The 20116-nt window shown below is 41.3% G+C and overlaps 1 protein-coding gene across 2 annotated transcripts in view; it reads right to left on the bottom strand.

Annotated features, from left to right (window-relative positions):
* Positions 1-6145: 6145 nt before the first annotated feature.
* Positions 6146-20116, bottom strand: part of LOC143026977 (uncharacterized) — an 86815-nt gene continuing 72844 nt past the window's right edge. Inside the window, exons 7-12 of one of the 2 annotated variants that reach the window (XM_076187776.1) lie at positions 18597-18686; positions 18380-18515; positions 10790-11370; positions 10554-10690; positions 7310-7451; positions 6146-6928 (exon numbers count right to left, since the gene is read on the bottom strand). In XM_076187776.1, the coding sequence (XP_076043891.1) occupies positions 6527-6928; positions 7310-7451; positions 10554-10690; positions 10790-11370; positions 18380-18515; positions 18597-18686 (1488 nt within the window). In that variant the 3' untranslated portion in view covers positions 6146-6526. Of the gene's footprint in view, positions 6929-7309; positions 7452-10553; positions 10691-10789; positions 11371-18379; positions 18516-18596; positions 18783-20116 lie in introns of both variants that reach the window. The other variant, XM_076187775.1, reaches the window with a different exon arrangement.

The raw sequence follows: 20116 nt of genomic DNA on the forward strand, positions 1-20116 counted from the left end.
GACCAGATGCTTCCTCTGGTGGTGTTGGCGTACAATTCCGCGTACCATAGAGTCCTCAGGGATTCCCCTCATTTCCTCCTTTTTCACAGAGACCCCGTCCTACCTATAACTGAGTTCACCAGGCCATGTGCCCCTTGGTACAACACAGATAACCTAGCAGCCGAAACAATGGCGTTAGCAAACGCATGTTTCGACAGGTGCCAAATGTTCATAGAGGCTGCCACTATTGAGAGGCACACGAAACGGCCCAGGGCTAGAGTAAAGCAGCTCGCCCTTGGTGACAGAGTATACGTAACCACCAAACCTAGGCATGGGGTGTCAAAGAAACTTCAGCCATTGTACCAAGGCCCCTATAGAGTAATCAAATAGGTGAGCGATGTCATTTATGCCATCAAACATTTACGGTCGGGACGTGAGTTCTGTGTCCACACGGACCGGATCAAACTCGAAGGCAATCTCTCTGTGTCTGAGAATAAGAACGTACGTTGCGCGTTCCCCACACATGAGCAAGAGGTTACAGACCTACTACAGGATAGTGATTGTTGCACTAATCCTGAGTAGCGAGTCCGACCCCTCCGAGTGACACCACTCGTGTGAAGGAATTAAAACCTACCATCAGGGTAGAGACTTTCTCGTCGCACCTGCCGTCATTTGGCAGCGATCAGGTACATATTAGTTTCCTTGCATGGCATTATTCCCCTAGTGTCTGATATTTCATGATAATAATGTTTGTTGTATATATATTCCTTAGGAGTGTGATCAACTCGTAAACCCCCCTCTTCTGTGCAAAGTTTCTGCCGCTGCTCATTTTTACAGCTCTGCAAAGCATAAGACTGTAGCGGGCAGCTAAATGCCTTGTGGCATGGAGCGGTTGGAGCTCCGCAGCGCGTTGACCGGGTGAACCAGCACTTGCACGCAAACGCACCAGGTTGACGGGAGGACAATGGATTAGACAAAGCCATGTGACCTCTCCGTGTACGACATACACGTGAGTTGGAACCTATCCCTTCCAGTAGTTATGATACTACTATTACTTGTCATGTCCATTTTTTTCTTACCCTTTTCAGTTGTGCTCACATTCCTCATTTGTGACAGTATCAATATAATTCCTTCACAACCTACCTCAGTTGCATGACAGCAACCCAACCCCCCCCCTCTGGGACAAGATTCTGCTGTTGTTGCCTTTTACAGGTTCCCCGTTTCTGCCGGACGAGGGACGTAGAACACCTCTCAGATGACAAGAGGGCTAAGCACCAGCCCCTTCTCATGACACCACCATCGCCGGCAGAGGGGCGGGAGCCCTTGTATCTTTATTTCCCATTTTTATTTTGTTCGTTGGCATTTTGCCGCGGAGGGTTTTTTCATCGTAGTGATTGACGTCACTAGGGGACCCATCGTGGTGGGCCACCTCTTGACGTCGTACACATCGGTTTTTCCCTCACGCTGAAGTGTTGTGTTTCGGTAGGCCGTCGCTGACTTTTTGTTGGCGGGGGGAGGGATGTCGCATGAGTGAAAGCAACGCCGAGATTGGCGTTACTATTTGTGTGAGCGTTCACGCTAGGTCACGTGCGCTCATAGCGTCCCGCGATGGGTCAGCGTAGGTCACGTGCGCTCATAGCGTCTCGCAATAGGCCAGCGTCACTCGGACGCGATCTGGAGGTGACTATTTATGTGGCTACGCGTAACACGTGACGCGGGTGCTAGCAGCTGATTGGCCGACCGCTGGATGCGCCTAGCCTCGGCAGACAAAGGGAGATTCTCTCTGACAACGCTGGTAGACGGACGTAAGTCAAACAGATGGTGGTTACAGGACAAAGAGTAAGTGTGGTATTCTATTTGTGGCGATAGTTCTCTCCCCCATTTAGCCTCCGTCACACATTTCACTATCTGTGCTACATAATAAAAGAGCCAACACATTCTATGTGTTTAAGTCAATAGCCTAGCCATTCGGACCACATACCATACACGCACCCACCGCCCCTTCTCCCAGGAAGGCTGGCACCTGCTGTCATAGTGCCTTCCGGCCCATCGCCCTCCACCACTTGTCAGCACCTGCAACGCGCTACCTTACATCACGGGGATATGCTCTCAGCATCTCTAGGCATGTCGGAGATATCGAGAGCTCTACAGCCGCTGCTCTCGGCGCAGACGACGCGGCCGACATATCTCACATTGCCCATTGACAGCTCACCGGCCGCCGCTCGCGACTACTTCCTACGGGACTTAGTGACGTGCTGGTCTCCAAAGACGACCCCAGCACCGTCCCCCTAGGGAAGACGACGGTTCTTCTCCCCTCGTGAGAACCCATCTGCAAGTCGACGCAATGCCCCTCGCCGCCCGCACGCCCAGGCCGATACCGTTCGCATTTCAGGTTCAAGCGAAGGAAGACCTTGACTCAATGGTGCAGCACGGCATCGTCACGCCTGTCATAAGGCGAGCTCTGTCGCCGGCGCCCGTGTTGGCGCCTGTGCTGGGGCCCTACGAGCACCTGGCCGCCCTCTCCGCTCGGTGGAGGACCTGCTGTCCTCGTGCGCGGACCCCCTTTGATTCCACCTCCGACTCGGTGTGCATGCAGGACTGAAATACCGGGCACTTCCGCCTCGTCCCGTGGGGCCCACAGTTTCCTATGGACGCCGAAACTCTACACGCCACTACCACTGGAAATGCTTGCTGCCACCTGGACCGCATCCAAATGCAAGTCATGCCCGTTTGGATGGCCTCGCCTCTCGTGGATGACGGACCTTCGTCCGCTCGTCCCCCTTCTGGCGTAGGGAGCGCCGTCACAGGCAATACTGGCGCTTCACGGTTACGACCCGTCGCCCGACGCCGACGGAACGCTCTGGAGACTACGGGCCGCGGCACGGATAAACCCCGCCTACGGTCACCCGCTCCTGCGTGACCTCCGGGCTCCCGTCCGACTACTGCGCCCCACCCAACGTATTGGAAGCTCCGAAACGCCCTTTCCGCCGACGAGGATTGGCGCTGTCCAACCAGCGCATTGCCGCCCCGCCATCTACGGGAGCGACCACCGGCCTCCGGAGACGCCGCCCCGTCGCGTCCCATCCTTCGGTGGAGGACCTGCCGTCCTCATGCGCGGATCCACCCAATTCCGCCTCTGCCGCTCACCCTGGCTTGCGGGTAAGCATTCCCCTCGCCATGGTCGTGCGAGTGCAGAGGATGGGGAGGTGTGGTATAGTGCTATGAGGGGCCCTGGCATTCGACACGAGCAGGGCACCATAGAGTTACAAGGACTCTTTGTTACGGGCAAAAGGCCCTCATTGGTTGAACATGTAGGGCGTGGCATCGTCTTCCTTCTGCGTAAGGAGTACGACGTTGCCCCCAGGTTAGTCTATAGCAGTCTGTCTTACAGAGAGCATCCGACGCTCTCTCACTCCATGTACGCTTAACGTCACAATAAAGATTCCGAACGTCCCCTATTCTGTTGCACACCTAAGAGGGTGGAGACTTGGAATTTAAGAAAACACAGAAAAGAGAAGTTTGAATGTGTTTGAGATGAAGTGTCAGAGAAGTATGGTAGGGTTTACGAGGCAGGATAGTGTGAGAAATGAGGAGGTGAGGAGGAGAGTGGGGGTGAAAAAGGATCTGGCAGATAGGGACGATGAAAGATTATAGGGATGGTTTGGATACTGGAGATTATTGGGATGGTTTGGACACATGGAAAGAACAAGTTAAGAAAGATTAGTAAAAGTGGTGTGGAAAGCAGAGGTGGATGGAGTGAACTTGAGGGGACATTTGAGGATGAGATGGATGTGGTGAAAAGAGCTTTGAGCAAGAGGGTAATGTCTGCTGAGCAAGGAAAGGAAAAAGCAAAGGGTAAGGGTGAGTAAAGAATGGTTGTGTATAAATTATATTTTGATACAGCCCAGAGTTGTTGTTGTTTTTATATTTTGATGATAATTGATGATAAAGGGTGACCCCCCCCCCACACACAAAAAAGGGCCCTGCACACACTTTGTGATATATCCTTCATTCATTCACTAATCACCCTTATTTTTCAGGACATGACAAACAACTCCTGTGAACACAACTAGATCTCAATAGGAGCTCCAGCAAAGAATATACTGTGTCAAATATTACTACAAGACAGGCTCATTCCAGAAAAGCAGAACACTTTCATGCATCAATTTGAATGTGAATAAGCCCCCTTCAAAAGCAGAATTCAGGACTGGGTGGACCACTTCGAGAACTATGAGATAGTGGAGAACCTCAATGCAGCCATTGACAACCGTCCAAGCCATTCAGGATGCCCCAGGATGTGCAAAAGTGAAATCAGTCCCTCAATATATCTCATGAGATTTGCAGACCCTTACAGCCTCAAACAAGGAGCAGAGAAAGGCTGTTGTAGTTAAGATACTGGAAAAGATCCAGGAGACCCCACCTTTCCTTAACCTTCTTTGGACCTCAGATGAAGCTCACCTCCATCTTGAAGGAAAGATAAACTCAAAGACAAATGTCTTCTGGGGAACCTCCAGACCCAATGAGGTAGCAATGAAGCCCCAACACTCTCCTAAGTGGACAGTATGGATTGCAATCTCAGCCAAAGGCATCATCAGACCATTCTTCAATGAGGAATCTGGCCTGACAGTGACAGTCACCAAGGAGTGGTATGTTGAGGTCCTCAAAACCTTCAAGACTAAGCTGCAGAACCCTGTACCCATCATTTATGGGGAAGTTCTGGTTCCAGCAAATTGGAACAAGCTCTCACACCTCAAACCTGTCTCGAGATTGGCTGAAAGAGAACTTTGGTGGCTGTGTGATCAGTCTCAAGACTGTTTTTGAGTGGGCATCTCAGCCCAGACTTTAACTCCCCGGATTTCTTTCTCTGGGGTTACCTTAAAGACAATGTATGCAGGGAGACCCATGACCATCATGGAACTTAAGGAAACCATCAGGGAGGAGATCAGAGCCATTCTTTGGTTGCTTTGTAAGGACATCATGGACAACTTTGTGCTGTACCTCAAGAAATGCACAGAGCTAAATGAAGGTCATCTCAAACACATACATACATACATACATATACCAAGGCTTTTCCCCCCTTCCAAGGGAGGTAGCCAAAAAGGGAAAGGCATAAAAACACTCCCACCCATTTCATCCCTAAATACACTCCACACCCCTCCCACCCTTCCTCTCATCTGAGCACCTCAAACACATGCTCTAGAATAAAGAAGAAAAGTCCACAGACTCATGTTTTGATATGATGTTTTAAACACAATAAACTAGTTATCATCAAAGTTTCATTAAATTCTTGCAGAAAATTAAGAAATGAGGCCTATCAAAAGTTAGGGCCCATTTTTTTGGGGTCACTGTATACTGTAAGGGTAATAATTGATAACTGTTGCCTTGAGTTTTACCTATTGGAAACCTGGAACCCCACAGCAACTGGCAGTGGTCATTAACCCATACCATAGATCTGTCAAAAAAAAATGTTGGATCAAAGACTTTATTATATTAATATATGACTTGTCACCAGTATATAATAGTAAGGAGCAGTTGCTTGTTGTGTTCTGAAAAAAAGAAGTGAATATAAAATTGAGAGATGTTGGGCCCAGTCTGACAACAGGGTCAGACCCTCAAGGCCATACATCCAGATAGAGTTGTTGTTGTTGGTTGCTTTGTTGTTGTTGTTGTTCCCTGGACTGTCTGGCTGAGCAGTCCCATCTCTCTGAGGAACACCATGGCTTGAATGGGGTTTTCCCACAAATCCCCAGTAGAGTATTGTGTTGTTGGCATGCATGATTGTGTACAATCCAGTCTTTCATAATGTGAGCTTGTTGACAAGTTTTGAGGAAAAGCAGCATGGAGAGGATTCTCTGATGTTCATCTTGCAGGGCCACTACTTGCAGGAATTCGATGTTGACCCCTCTCTGGGTGGTATTATTCTGGAGTTCCTGAGCCACTGAAATTGTACTTTAGGGGATCATAATCTAGTGATGACTGAGCCTGTTTTCATTTGTTACTGGATCTCTAGAAGAAACTGGTGGCCAGAGCCAGTTACCTGAAGATTGCAAAAGTCCAGTAAGATGGACCAAAATGAAATTTGAATTGTCCTGTATGCTGGCTAATACAGTATTTTTATTATTACCACCACCACTGGTACTACCACTACTATAAATGCTACAACTACTATTACTAAAGTAATTTATTCCAATAACTTTAAGTACATCAGGTTCAGTATTCTTATAATTCTTACATATACCAAGGGCTGTTTCCCCCTTACCAGGGAGGTAGCCAAAGTCAAAAAGCATGATTCCACTCCCACCCATTCCACTCCCATCCACCCCTCCCTCCCCCATTTCTTGGCTCCTCCTGGATGACGGGTCAGCCCTTCATCTTGCCCACTGCCCTGGGTTAGAAGCAATCCAGCAAGACACAGCACATCCACAGTAAGGCCACTTCATTTAATTGGTGACCACCCCTCTGCTTATAATTCTTCCCTTTTAAAAATTATCATTTGGATGATAGATTCAGATTTTTTCTCATCTGTCACATGATGGTATTGATGATTTTACAAGTATGGTTTTGAATTTGGCTCTTCATAGTGAAGAGTAACATTGTAAGTAAAGACCTTGAAACCAAGGAAACCACCATATCCTTTGTGCCCCTTATGATAGAGTTCAAGGCCAGATAGCCAGTAGGCAGGGGTTGGAGCAACATTTTGAGCATCCAAAAATGGGACAGTTAATTGAGAAAGGTCCATATCTCTTGATGTAGGCTGGAATTGAATGTATGAGTCCGGTTGACTGTCTATAATAGACTTTGCAGGAGACAATGTTGGTACATCAGGGTCGTAGAGCTTTAGGCATTTACGTGGATTAACTGCCATTACAGGAGTGTTGTGATTGTTAATCCAATAACTCTTGTAAGGATTTAATTCTCCAGTACTAAAGTCCACTGGAGTTATCTGCACCTGAGTAATTTAATGTAACAAATGTAAGTCAGATTGGCACACATGTGAAACAAGTTTCATATATAAAAAAAATTTTTCTTAAAAAGTCATGATAGCTTAATGAAATTCATATTTTTATAGATTGTACATTTAAAGAAAATTATTTGAAAGATAATAGATCTGGGGTTATTTCAATGTTGAACTGTTCTATGCATTAATATTTTAATTAATATTTGGTTAATATCTTAAAATACTTGAAAGCATGCTTTGACTGGGCCACCCCCACTTGTTAAAGGGAAGAGGCCATTGGTCTATACATGCGAATTTATATTCTTTGAATTAATACTAAGGGTTGACAATAACATTGTTTTAATAGAAGCATCATACATGAAGGATAAATACCTCAAGGTTGAGATGAGATCCCAGCATTTGGAAACGAACACCTGTGATAACATGATTAGATGGAGCAACAAGTCGATCCAGGTCAATGCCTCGTTCTTCATAGGAGAGTTTCTTATAGTGCTCACCTTCATGGTATTCAGTACTGCACAGAGAATAATTTATTAATCTTATATACAGAAAATTAATGAAGGAATGGTATTTAAAATTTCTATATAAATTCCTGCATGAGGGGACAGAGGGGGGTTGCCGATTGGATGAAGTGGCCTTGCTGTGGATGTGCTGTCTTGGTGCATTGCTTCTGACCCAGGGCAGTGGACAAAATACAAGGATGACCTGTCATCCAGGAGGAGCCAAGAAAAGAGGGAGGGAGGGGTGGTGAAAGGGAGTGGAGTATGTGGGGATGAAATGGGTGGGAGTGGGTTCTCTTGACTTTGGGAGATAGTCTAGGCTCTAGCAATCATCAAGAAATATGATTTAATATTACATGGGAGGAATTAACCTCTTCCATACGGTGCCGCCTACCTAGGCGGCATGAGGAGCAAGTGGATACGCGAGGCTGCCATATCGGTGTCTTGATTATATTTATTGTAGTTTTCCTGGCGTAACTGACATACTCTAAACTGGCTTCATCACATTTTCTATGGTTATAAAAATTCATGCGTGAAAGAGAGAACGATCAATATAAATGGTGACTATTTTTTATGATGCGAGTATTATGACGCAACATCGTACGTCTGGCAGCTAATGCTGCCTGCGAGATTTTGGCCCGGAGTGAAGTGGTTAATAGTACAAATAACACTCTAGTACCTGACTTCAGGTGAGCCAATTTTGATAAGATGAGAAAGTATTTAGGACAATTGGTCACTTACAAGACTGACCCAGGGGGCTGTGATGGGGTAAGATACACAGTCACCCTGGATGTCATTAGTACAGTCAGGTGTCAGGTCATGGAGGGTAATGTGTGTACCTTGGGTCAGGTCACTTAAAAGCGCAAGGTCGACAGCCTGGTCAGCAATCTGGATGAAATATACAGTAATCTAACAGCTTTAATTCTAAATGCACAAAATAAATCTATTCCCCTCAAGTCAATTTGGAAAATTAGTAATACTGTACTCCCAAATGGATGATGGACAGGCTGAAAAGTGAGATTGGAATAAAAAGAGGACTTTACACCAGAATAAAAAATGGGAAAACACACCTTAGACCTAAATAAAATGATATGGCTAGACTGGTTAAAAAGAATATGCACACAACAAAACATAACTATGAAATTAAGGTTGCCAGACAAGCGAGATCCAACCCAAAGGGCTTTCATCTCTACAGTAATAAAAATAAGGAAAGGATAGGCCCAATTAAAAACAACAGATGTCATGGTAGAATCAGAGGAGAAAATGAGTGAGGCGTTTAATACATATTTTCTCTCAGGTTTACAAAGAGGTTATATATAGTACCTAACTGCGATCCAATTTTCAGTGGGGATGAAGAAAGTAGACTAATATCAGCATTAGTAAGGTAGTAGTCAAACAGATTGAAAGATTAAAGCTACAAAATCCCAGTTTCCAGATGAAATTTTTCCGAGTGCTTAAAGAGAGTAAATTTAAAATCTATTCCTGTTTTCAAAAATGGAGATAAATCATCTATGTGCAACTACAGGACAATCAGTTTGACATCAGTTATAGGTAAAATACTTGAATCAATAATAGCTAATAGAATCAGAGATCACATTGAGAGATATAATTTGATCTGTGACTCACAGCATGGTTTTCCATGGGTAAGTTATGTGCGACTAATCTTCTATCTTTTTACACTAAAGTATACTAGGTATCAAATAATGATACTTATGATGTTATCCATCTTGACTTTAGCAAAGCATTCGACAAGGTGCCACACCAAAGATTAAATAAAGTCAAAGCCCATGGCATAGGGGGAAAAATGTTTGAATGGATTAGAGGTTGGATCAGTGACAGAAAACAGCAGGTCACCATAAATGATGTAAAATCTAAATGGGGATTGTTTATAGTGGAGTTCCCCTGGGCTCAGTTTTGGATCCCTTATTGTTCATTATGTATATAAATGACTTGGACAATGAGGTTAATAGTGATGTTAGTAAGCTTATGGATGACACAATTAGGACACCTAAATAGGTCAGGAGAAGATGCTGAGATTCTCCAAGCTCTTACCAAATTGTTCACATGGTAGGTGAAATGGCAAATAAACTTTAATATCTCAAAGTGCTGCATGTTAAATATAGGACTACACAACCCTGAAAGCAGGTATAGCTTAGATAACACATTTTTAGAAAAACTGAGTGCAAGAGAGACTTGGGAGTTCTAGTGAGTCCCGACTATAAATCTGGAAAAGATGCAGATTGCAGGGTGATTTAATAGAGATATTCAAGTTGATCAAAGGCTTTAACATATCAAGACAACAGGGCAGGACATGCAGTAATGGATTTAAATTGGGCACATTTAGATTTAAGAAGGAAATAGGCAAGAACTGGTTTATTAATAGGGTGGTTCACAAATGGAATAGACTTAGTAACCATACATTGAGTGCTCCAACTATTGTTTTTTAAGAAATGGTTAGACAACTTTATGGATGGGGACAACATTTAGTAATGGACATGGAACTGCCTAGTGTAGGCCTTATGGTCTTTTGCAGTCTTCTTCATTCTTATGTTCTTACCTCCCTTGTAAGGATTTGTACAACCTTATACATAGAAGCGTTAAAATATTGGGCAGCTCCAACTTTGACAACAATTGATTGTCAAAACTGCACTGTCATGTTCAATGTAAGACTTCCTGTTACTTTACATTTTTGTTCCCTTTATAGACACAGCACTGTATTAGGTCAGTAAAAGAGGGTGTGCTTTGTCTTTTGTGTAATGTGAGTCACCTTCTTATTATTCTTACATTTGTGGTGTTGTGGTGTTGTCTTGGGTGGAGGGGAGTGGAGTGTGATAGGGATGGAATGGGTGGGAGTGGTTTTTATGCCTTTGTTTTTTGGCTACCTCTCTTATAAGGGGGAAAAAGCCTTTGTTATATGTATGTATGTATGTCTTGGGTGTGATTAGCAGCAATGGAGAATGCTTTTATGTGTTAGGTTTAGACTCAATGGGTAATTGTTAAGATGTGGAACTTGTATGGTATTACAGAATGTTTTATTTTCATGTAATTCTATAGGTTATATATGAATAAAGAAGGTACTTGGAAGTATCAGTATTATTTGGATGTTTTGCTCTTACCTGATTATACTGATAGGTTTCACTGGCGACCATTGGAGAGTAGAGCTGTTGACTTGACCTTGTGGCATAGTTTGTCCTTCTTGGATTTGCATGTGTATAACTCGGTTGTATTTGGTAAATTTTATCCCAGTTACTACCTAATAAAATGAAGTGAAATTGTATTGGAATACATGGTTTATTTAATAAAAAACCAAACTTGAGTGTTTCAAATATTTAAATGCAAAGCAGCTCCTTACCCTATTTTCTTTGGTGTTACTAATAACTGGAAGAAGACTGAAGTATCTGTCTGTGTTAGGTGAAGAATTACCATCACAGAGGCAGAAGCAGTAAGAACAGTGCACAAACCACCTCCACCAGGAGTCTACCTTTGTTTTCTTATTCTTGCAATCATTAGTTCTTCCCAAAACAACCTGATTCTCATATTTGACCCAATCATATCTCCTCTCTCTCGAGACTGATGGGCAAACCCAGAAATCTGAGTCAATGAAACTGCACTCGTGAATATTTCCTTCACATGAAGGTTGTTGTCCACAGTACTGTACATCACCTCGGTAACATCCATATGACTTAGTATGTTCGTAGAAACTACATTTATTTTGACAAGAACCTCCTTCATTCATATCCACTTCATTCTCAATATATCCTTGCAAAAGCTCAGTTACTTGAATATAGGTTTCACCTTCAGCATGTTTGGGAGGATCACATCGCATAAAACTGTTTTCTAGCTTTGTAATTGTAGTCTTGGATTCTTGGAGAATATCTTGTGAATACTTTAGGTAGAGATCCTTTGATAGTTGTTGCTCCATTGTAAAATTACCTGAAATACATAAATTTTATGTGTAATACAGTATTACATGCAGGTAAATAAGGAAAAAAGTTAAATCTGATCATGATCATGAGGCATACATGGACTAGGTTGAACCTTGGAGTAGACTGTATGCTCTTCATAGTACCAAATCCTGACTTGGGGTTCAAATCACTTCCGGTTGGTCAGCTCCAGAGGTGGCGCCCTGTTCAGCCAAGTAGTACACATTTGCTAAAGGTTAGGATTGGCATTCATACCCTGTCTGGGTCTATATGGGGAGCCCCTACAGACCAGAGCCACACATCATTTTGTCTGTGAGAGAGGAAATCTCTATTCATAGAGAAATGATGCTATTATACTATAGTGCGACTGTCCCTCTGTTATGCTGTCCCCCACTTTTAATAATGTCCTATACCACTTCTCTGAATATATATTTCCTTTTTCACCAGATCAGTAGGGGAGAAAGAATATTACCACCAAGTGTTCCCACTTGAGTCATAAAAGACAACAACAAAATGGACAGGGATAGGACTAGGCATTCTACTCTCTGTAGCCCCAAAGGGGACATTACTTAAAAAGAAAAGAAAAGTAAAAAAAAAAAAAAAGTATAACAGGGTCTAGGGGGAGTTTTCCAACCAGAACCCTAACGTTTGGGTCTCTCAATGTGTGTGGATGTGGTACAGATGAGAATAAAAGGGAAGAAAGATGGATGTGTTGGCATTGAGTGAAACTAAGTTGAAAGGAAGAGGTGAGTTTGAGTCTGGGAGTGTAGTTAGGAGGGTGTCAGGAGTGAAGGGGTGGTTATAGCAGTAAGTGAAGAGACAGGTAAGCATGTGGAGTGGAAGGAGGTTTCTTCAATGTTAATGTGGATGAAGGTGAAACTGGGAAGGGAGATGTGGGTCTTTGTAAGTGCATATGGGCCTGGTAGTGAGAAAAGTGGAAAGGAGAGGGAGGCTTTTTGGAGAGATTTAGATGTGTACAGAGGGTTTAGGGAGAAATGTCAATGTAGTTGTATTAGGAGATGCTAGGATAGGAGATGATCCAATTGATGGAATGGTTGGGAAGTGTGGAGTTCCAGGAAAAAAGTTGTAGTGGAGAGTTACTGATGGAGCAATATCTAGAGAGTTGATTATAGCAAACAGTGTTTAGGAGGAAAGTCAAGCATAAGTACACAGGGAAGAGGGTGGTGGATGGAAGGGTGGTAGATAGGACTTTAATGGACTATACAGTGGTAACCAGGAGAAGAGTAGGAAGAATTTTGGATGTACATGTTCTTAGGGGAGAGAGTGAGGGAATATCAGATCACTTTTGGAATGTTGAAAGTGGAGGATAGATGAAGAAAGAGGAAAAGAACAGAAGGTATGGAGGTACTTAGACTGAACTGCTTAAATGAGAAAGAAAAGGAAGTATAAGAAGCTGAAAGAAGAGTGGGAGTGGAAGGGAGTGAAGGATAGAGTAGAACTAGGAGTGGAGGAATGGGGATGTTTCAAGGAGAGAGTCACAAGGTGTGCAAAGATGGTGTGTGAAACAAGGAGGATGGGAGGAAATGGAAGGGTAGTGAGTGGTGGAATGATGAAGCAAAGAAGGTTGTGATGATGATGATATGGTTTAACGTCACAAACTCCCCCCTATCGGAAGACTAGGACGGTGCCCCTCACAGAGGGCTTTGTAGCGTGGAATTTAATGAACCATGCCCTTGGTTCAACTTAGCTAGTGGCAGGATTCGAACCGCCATCCCCTCGACCTTCGCCGCAAGTAACTATGCCCTAACCCGCTCAGCCAGGTTGTAGAAGAGAAAAAAATGAGCATTCACAGTTTGATTGTAAAATAGGATGAGAGAATCATAGGAGAGATACAAAGAAAAGAGAAGTAAAGCATTAGATAAAAGAGGCTAAGAGGAGAGCAGATGTGAAATGGGGTAAGGATATGACAGAAAAATTTGAAGAAAAAAAAATATATATATATATATATATATATATATATATATATATATATATATATATATATATATATATATATATATATATATATACAGTGGCCGCGAAAAGTTTGGCCGCGTAATTAATGAGACACAAATATAAACACTTGTGACATTTAAATAATCATTTAAAGACCTATAAATGGCTTATTACATATCTTATTTACCAAGCAATTTTCCTTTAAGCTTTATGACCTTCTCCAAACGTGCCGGGATGCATCTTGCCAGGTTTTGTACGTGTTGAGGAATAATATTATCCCAAATATCCTGTATTTCTGTTTTTAGCTTAGCTACAGTGGAGACGTCACGATCTTGAAGCTGTTTTTTAATTATATGCCATACGTGCTCAATGGGATTTAGGTCTGGATAATTTCCAGGCCATTTTTTGAAGTAATCAACACCACAGTCTTCTAACCATTGGGTAACAGACCGAGCTGTGTGAGCAGGAGCTCCGTCCTGCATAAACCAACTAGCATTGCACTTTTCAAAACTTTCAGGCAGGTTATCACACAATAACTCGAAATAAGTGTGCTGATTTACACTCTCATTTTGTGCAAGAAACACTAAATTGCCAACTCCACCAAATGCAAAGCATCCCCACACCATAACACTTGCAGCATGTTTCACCACTTTAGCTGTATAGCGAGGGTCATTAGGGTCAGACCCCCAGGGGCGCCTCACACGCTTCGACCTGCAGCCCGACGACACCACAAACGTTGACTCATCACTCCACAATACTTGTTCCCAGTCTTCTAAGAACCAGTCCTTATATTTCTTGCAAAATGCTATGCGATCACGTATGTTTTTTGCACTTAGGAGGGGAAGAACTTTAACACAGCGACTACGGTATTGTAAATCTTTGGCTAAATGATCAGAAATACATCTTACAGACACATCATGCAGCAGTGCAGGGTTATTTTCTTTCAGTTTTTGAGCTGTGAGCGTTGGATCTTTATCTAACTGCCTCCTAATAACCGTAGAAGTACGATTTGATATCTTCCTTGGCCGACCAGAGCGATGCTTTGGAGTAGGAATGATGTCACTTCCTCCGTCTCGAAATTTCTTGGTCCACTTTTGCACTTGACGCACTCCAATTCCCACACGAGTAGCAATATCTTTACACTTATAACCCTCCTTATAGAGGGTTATGATTGTAACAACTGTGTCTCTTTCCAACTCTTTACCACTTCCCATTACGGAGATATCAAGGCACAAAAACAGAGACCACCGCAAAAAAAAGACTACTCCCCGTGAGAGATGTTTAGAAACTGACTCCATGTGACATCGAGTGCGCCTAAACAGAGTTGCCAAGTAGTGCGTATTGTCTCGGCTAAATACGGGTACAAACGCTAGCATTGAAAAATAGCGAAAAGTTTGGGCGGAAAGTTGTATTTTTTGCATGTTTTGAGTTTAGCGGAAAGTTTGGCTGCCTATAATTTTGCGCCCAAACTTTTCGCGGCCACTGTATATATATATATGTATATATATATATATATGTATATATATATATATGTATATATATATGTATATATATATGTATATATATATATATACACATACATACATATATATATATATATATATATATATATATATACATGCAAACATATATATATACATATATATATATATACATATACATATATATATATACTGTATATATATATATATATATATGTATATATGTATATATGTATACATATATATATGTATATATATATATATATATATATATATATTGGAAAGAAATTAAGGGAGGAGGTAAATCAAGTTGAGAGGAAAAGGTAAATGATGCAAATGGAGAGATGATAATGGAAGAGATGGCAGGAAGAGGAAGATGGATGAGTATTTTAGGGAGTTGCTAAATGTGAAGGATAGGGAGGGAAATGTAGTTGCAGTGAGAAGCACTAAGAAAATGACAGTGATGAGTGAAGAAAATGGAGGAGAAATAAGAAAAGATGAGGTGAAAGCAATTCTTAAAATTATGAGAGCAGGCAAGGCACCTGGGTTAGATGGTTGTCATATGGAATGTCTAAAAAAGGGAGGTACAGTGATGGTGGACTGGCTGGTGAGGTTGTTTCAGCATCCAGTTTGATCTTAAATTCTTGTATAGTTTTTGCACTCACTGTTTCCTCATTCAATTTCTTCCAGATATCTACCACTCTGCTATCATTTGAGACCTTAGTTTAATTTTAGTGGTCTATTTTTTTTTTTTTTTTTTTTTTTTTTTTTTTTTTTTTTTGAGTACAGTCCCATCCTATGCACTTCCTCTATTTTTTTTTCCAATTTCTTGCGCCTCTTGTATCTCTTTCAGAATTTCTTTTGCTATTTCTTTTTCCTCTAGTTACATTCTTTTTCTTTAATACCATAAACTATACACTTTTATCAACTGTGTCTCTGACCTAGTGGTCTTTCTCTTTAATTACTTTAATGACTATTTTGCATTTTCTTCCATTTGTTGTACAATTTCTTTAAAAGTTATTTTTAGTTTTCTTATTCCACTCTCCATTGATTTTTTATTTCTTGAAGATCTATCTCTTTTATGGTTTCTCCAACTTTCTCAGTCACCGCTTGTATTTATTCTTTCACTTTTTTTTTCAAAGCCTCATTTTTATTAGTATCTTCATTTTTCATTCTTTCATTCTCAATTTTGACTTTATTTTTATTAGTATCTTCATTTTCCATTCTTTCATTCTCAATTTTAACTATGTTTAATTCCTTTTTTAGATAATTAAACTCCCTGTTTGTTTTAGCATTTCGTTTTTTCAACTCATTTACTTCTTCATACATTGCCCTGTATTTAGCTTTCAGGTCTATAATTTTATTTATTAGTTCTAATCTCCTGATTTCTTAGAGAATATTTTTATACCTTGTCCTTTCCAAATCTATAGCTCTACATAGTATTCCACTTCCTTTTGCAAACCCTGAAAATGCTATATTTTCATACTTTGATTCCTCTTTGGCATTTCCATGTTGCAAATCTTTTTTGGGATGACACCTAAAAGTAATTCAACCCTGCTTACATCTATCCTTCTCTTAATTGGTTCACTATATTTTTGTCTATCTTCTTCATCACCCTCCATTTTATATTTTAACCAGTAAGTGAATTTACTCTATTTTATCATTTCGGTCACTTGATAAACAAAGCTTCCCTATCCCAATACGATGCCAACTAAGTGTTTCCTTCAACTTATCGAAAAAGCACTGCACTCCAGTGTTCATTCTAGATGTCCATTCCAGATTGTGGTAATATGAAGGGGTGATTGTGCTGACAGAAACATGGAACATATGAAAGAGAGTAAGAGTTTAAATGTGAGATGAAATGCCTGAGAAGTTCGGTAGGGTTTACTAGGCTGGATAAAGTGAGAAATGAGGTGAGGAGGAGAGTGGGGGTGGAAAGTGAGTTGGGATATAGAGTTGATGAAAGAGTATTGGGATGGTTTGGACACATGGAAATAATGAGTGAAGAAAGATTGGTAAAAGAGGTGTGGAAGGCAGAGGTGGGAGAAGTGAACATAAGGGGGCAACCAAGGATGAGATAGATGGATAGGGTAAAAGGGGCATTGGGAAAGAAGGGAAGGTCTATTGAGGAAGGAAGGGAGAAGACAGAAGATAGAGGTGAATGGAGAAGGGTTGTGTATGGATGATGATGTGATGCATGGAAGGGAGTAGGTGGGGGATGGGGGGTGAGGGAGTATGTGTGAATGATATTTTGACACAGCCCGAAGGGATCCCCCCCCTCCCCATCCTCTCTTTTTCTGCTTGAGGGGATGGAGGGGGTTATCATTGATTAAATGAAGCAGCCTTGCTATGGATGTACTATGTCTTTCTGCATTGCTTTTGACCCAGGGCAGTGGGCAAGATGAAAGGATGACCTGTCATTCATGAAGATCCAAGAAAAAAGGGAGGGAGAGGTGGTGAATGGGAGTGGAGTATGTGGGGATGAAATGGGTGGAAGTTCATTTATGCCTTTGAATTTGGCTACCTCCCTTATAAGGGGGAAAAAGCTTTGGTATATGTATATGTGGGTATAATTATGCTGAAATAATTGCTTGTTGATGAGAACCATATTCATTGATACAATAGTTGATTTCTGTTGCCAGGAAACTACAGTAGAGTTGAAATAATCTAAATATTTGAATTGGTATTGTAAGATAAATGTCATTATTGAAATTGATTCGCTATACTTTTATATTTTACCTTATAGAAGTTTATTTGCAATTGCAGATGTCAAGCTTTATGAGATATGACTAGCTCTATGAATAGAATAGAAAGCTTTTGGGTAGGACATCACAGAATAAGTTGAAACTATGGCTGACACAACAGAAGATTACATCTCCACAAAAGATTGATGTTGTTTACTCAGACAACTATGGTCCCAAGAAGTAGTCTGTAGTCAGATTAATTGGTAAATTTTTCCCACTTGACAATAACCCTGAAATACTTTTTCACATTTGATACACATATTACCATTCCACATACAAAATATTTCAGTGAACATATATTAGAAACTGAACATGTTGAGAACTGTATCAGGCACATGAATTGAATAGCAGAAAAGGATAAGTATATAAATAACTCAAAAACTAAATTATGCATCCACTATGAACCCCCTCATTCAGAACTAAGATGATGCCTGACAAAAGGATTTTGGTTCAGGTAATTAGAGATCATTACTCTGAGTGGATCATACCCTTCCTAACCATGACTAGGATTCAAACCCTCATGTTTGACCTCCCTCAGTGGCTGTCAGATGTGTATGCTACTGCACTGGATGAAGGGTCTAGACAGTATCACAAAATCTCTTAATTGATTTATGGGATAAACTGGTGACTACAGTCAGTTTCCTGAAGGCTGTAGGGCTCCTGCAAGAGAGAACCAGGTCAACAGACTGACTGATATGCCTTGTGAATTTGCAAGTGAATTGTTAGGTTAATGTACTTGTTAGGAAAAGTTTCTGAAGTTAAAAACTTTAGAAAATTTGGAAACTTTTCCTAACAAAGTACACTGAAATCCTAGACCTAATACAGGAGATTGACAGACCTTCATTATAAATCCGTAGTAGAATCCATGCAAAATTGAGCATTGCATATCCTTGGGCTTCAGTAAGTGCAATCATTGAGTAGAGGCCATGAACCAACTGCTGGGGTGACTGATGCATTTCACAATGATCATATACCTGAAAGCATGATATATGTTGTTTTTGGTGATGTAATATTTTTATTTGTTATTATCCACTGAAAATGTACACCATCCTTACCTTGGTAACTTTGTAGAGCAGTTCAAAGATACTAGGTCGGAAAGAAAGTTTTTCCGTATATTGTTCTTCATTGTCGTCACGTTTTTCTTGCTGGAAAGGCAAATTTGGGTGAATTCTGCTGTAGTAGCGTCCGCTTTTGGATTTTAGGGCATCATAATTGTTGCCATAATTGTTCCATGTGCTTCCCTAACAACAGAAGCACCTTTTAGAAGTTTAATATAGTGTTAAGAAGCTACAATATTTTAAAATTGATCATTGGAGCCTTGTCAACCAAAAGTCTTTAAGAAAAACATTTTACTTAAACATTTGTTTACAAGCCATTCATGAACAGTCATTAAAGTTTAAATTGTACTCGGCACTCTACTTAGTAGAAATTTAGAAATGATGGGAGGTTTCTTTAAAGGATAAGTATTTACAAAGTAAGCTTTAATTACGAAAAGTGTATTCAGATGCCACGGATGGAAAGTGTGTGTTAGAGGAGAAAGTTGAGAAATGTGGGGAATAGTAAGATTGTGGTGGGAAGTGTGAAGGTGAGGCAGAGAACAGGGATGGCAGTTGTTGTTGAAAAGGGTTGGGAGAGAAAGATGGGTGTCAAGAAGTGAAATTTGTTTATTTAGACTAAGGAAGAGTGTGAATAATAAATTAGGAAAGGTCTATTTGAGGAAGCGTACATTCATTATTTTGTAAATAGGATCATATACAAAAAGTAATTTGATTAGCATAATAAAAAATGATAGTAAGGTCTTTAAGAAGGATTTGAAGTTGGGGATGAAGCATTGTTGCAAGCAAAAGCTTAGTCACTAGAAAAATTTGTGGAGTTGGTCATTTATATATGGATGGAAAATAAAATGAAAGAAGAGATACTGAACAGTTTTTGTGGATGATGGAAAATTGTTAAAGCAAATGATAGAATTAAAGGACACTGTTGAAGGCTAGTAAGGGTAGAAAGATGAAATGGGTATATTGAGAGTTTAAGTAAAAAGAGAGGATGGAATGAGTGAAAAGTGTGAGAGCTGAAATCATAAGAAAATGGATGGGAAATATACTGGACAAATAGATGCATAGTGACTGTGTGTTTGGCAAAAAGTAAATGTATTCAGACTTCAGAGTAAAAGAGTGGAATAATTGATGAAGAGAATGGGAGGGGGTGACTCCCAAGTAAATGGTTGTAGACAACTGTAGCTGCAACGTCTACGGTCCTGGAGCTGCAACGTCTACGTCGTGGGACCACCCCCCAACGCCAAGAGTTGGGGGCCAATCAGCAGCAACCACCCCTGGCCATCAGCTCTACGCAGATGGCACCGATCCCCAAGGAGGAGCTACGCCTACCTGGGGGAGTACCACAATCCTTTTTTTCCAACACACAATGTTACGTTTTTTCTGCACTGAGGGGTCATTTTCCGGCGATCACCCCTCTTCTTCTACTTTTAGCCGGAGATGTAGAGAGCAATCCTGGGCCCACCACAAAATACACATGCCCAACATGCTCTAAACCCATTACTTCGAGCAGACAGACAAAG

Source organism: Oratosquilla oratoria, chromosome 7 (genome assembly GCF_046742065.1).
Source record: "Oratosquilla oratoria isolate Oo_2021 chromosome 7, ASM4674206v1, whole genome shotgun sequence".
Taxonomy (NCBI): domain Eukaryota; kingdom Metazoa; phylum Arthropoda; class Malacostraca; order Stomatopoda; family Squillidae; genus Oratosquilla; species Oratosquilla oratoria.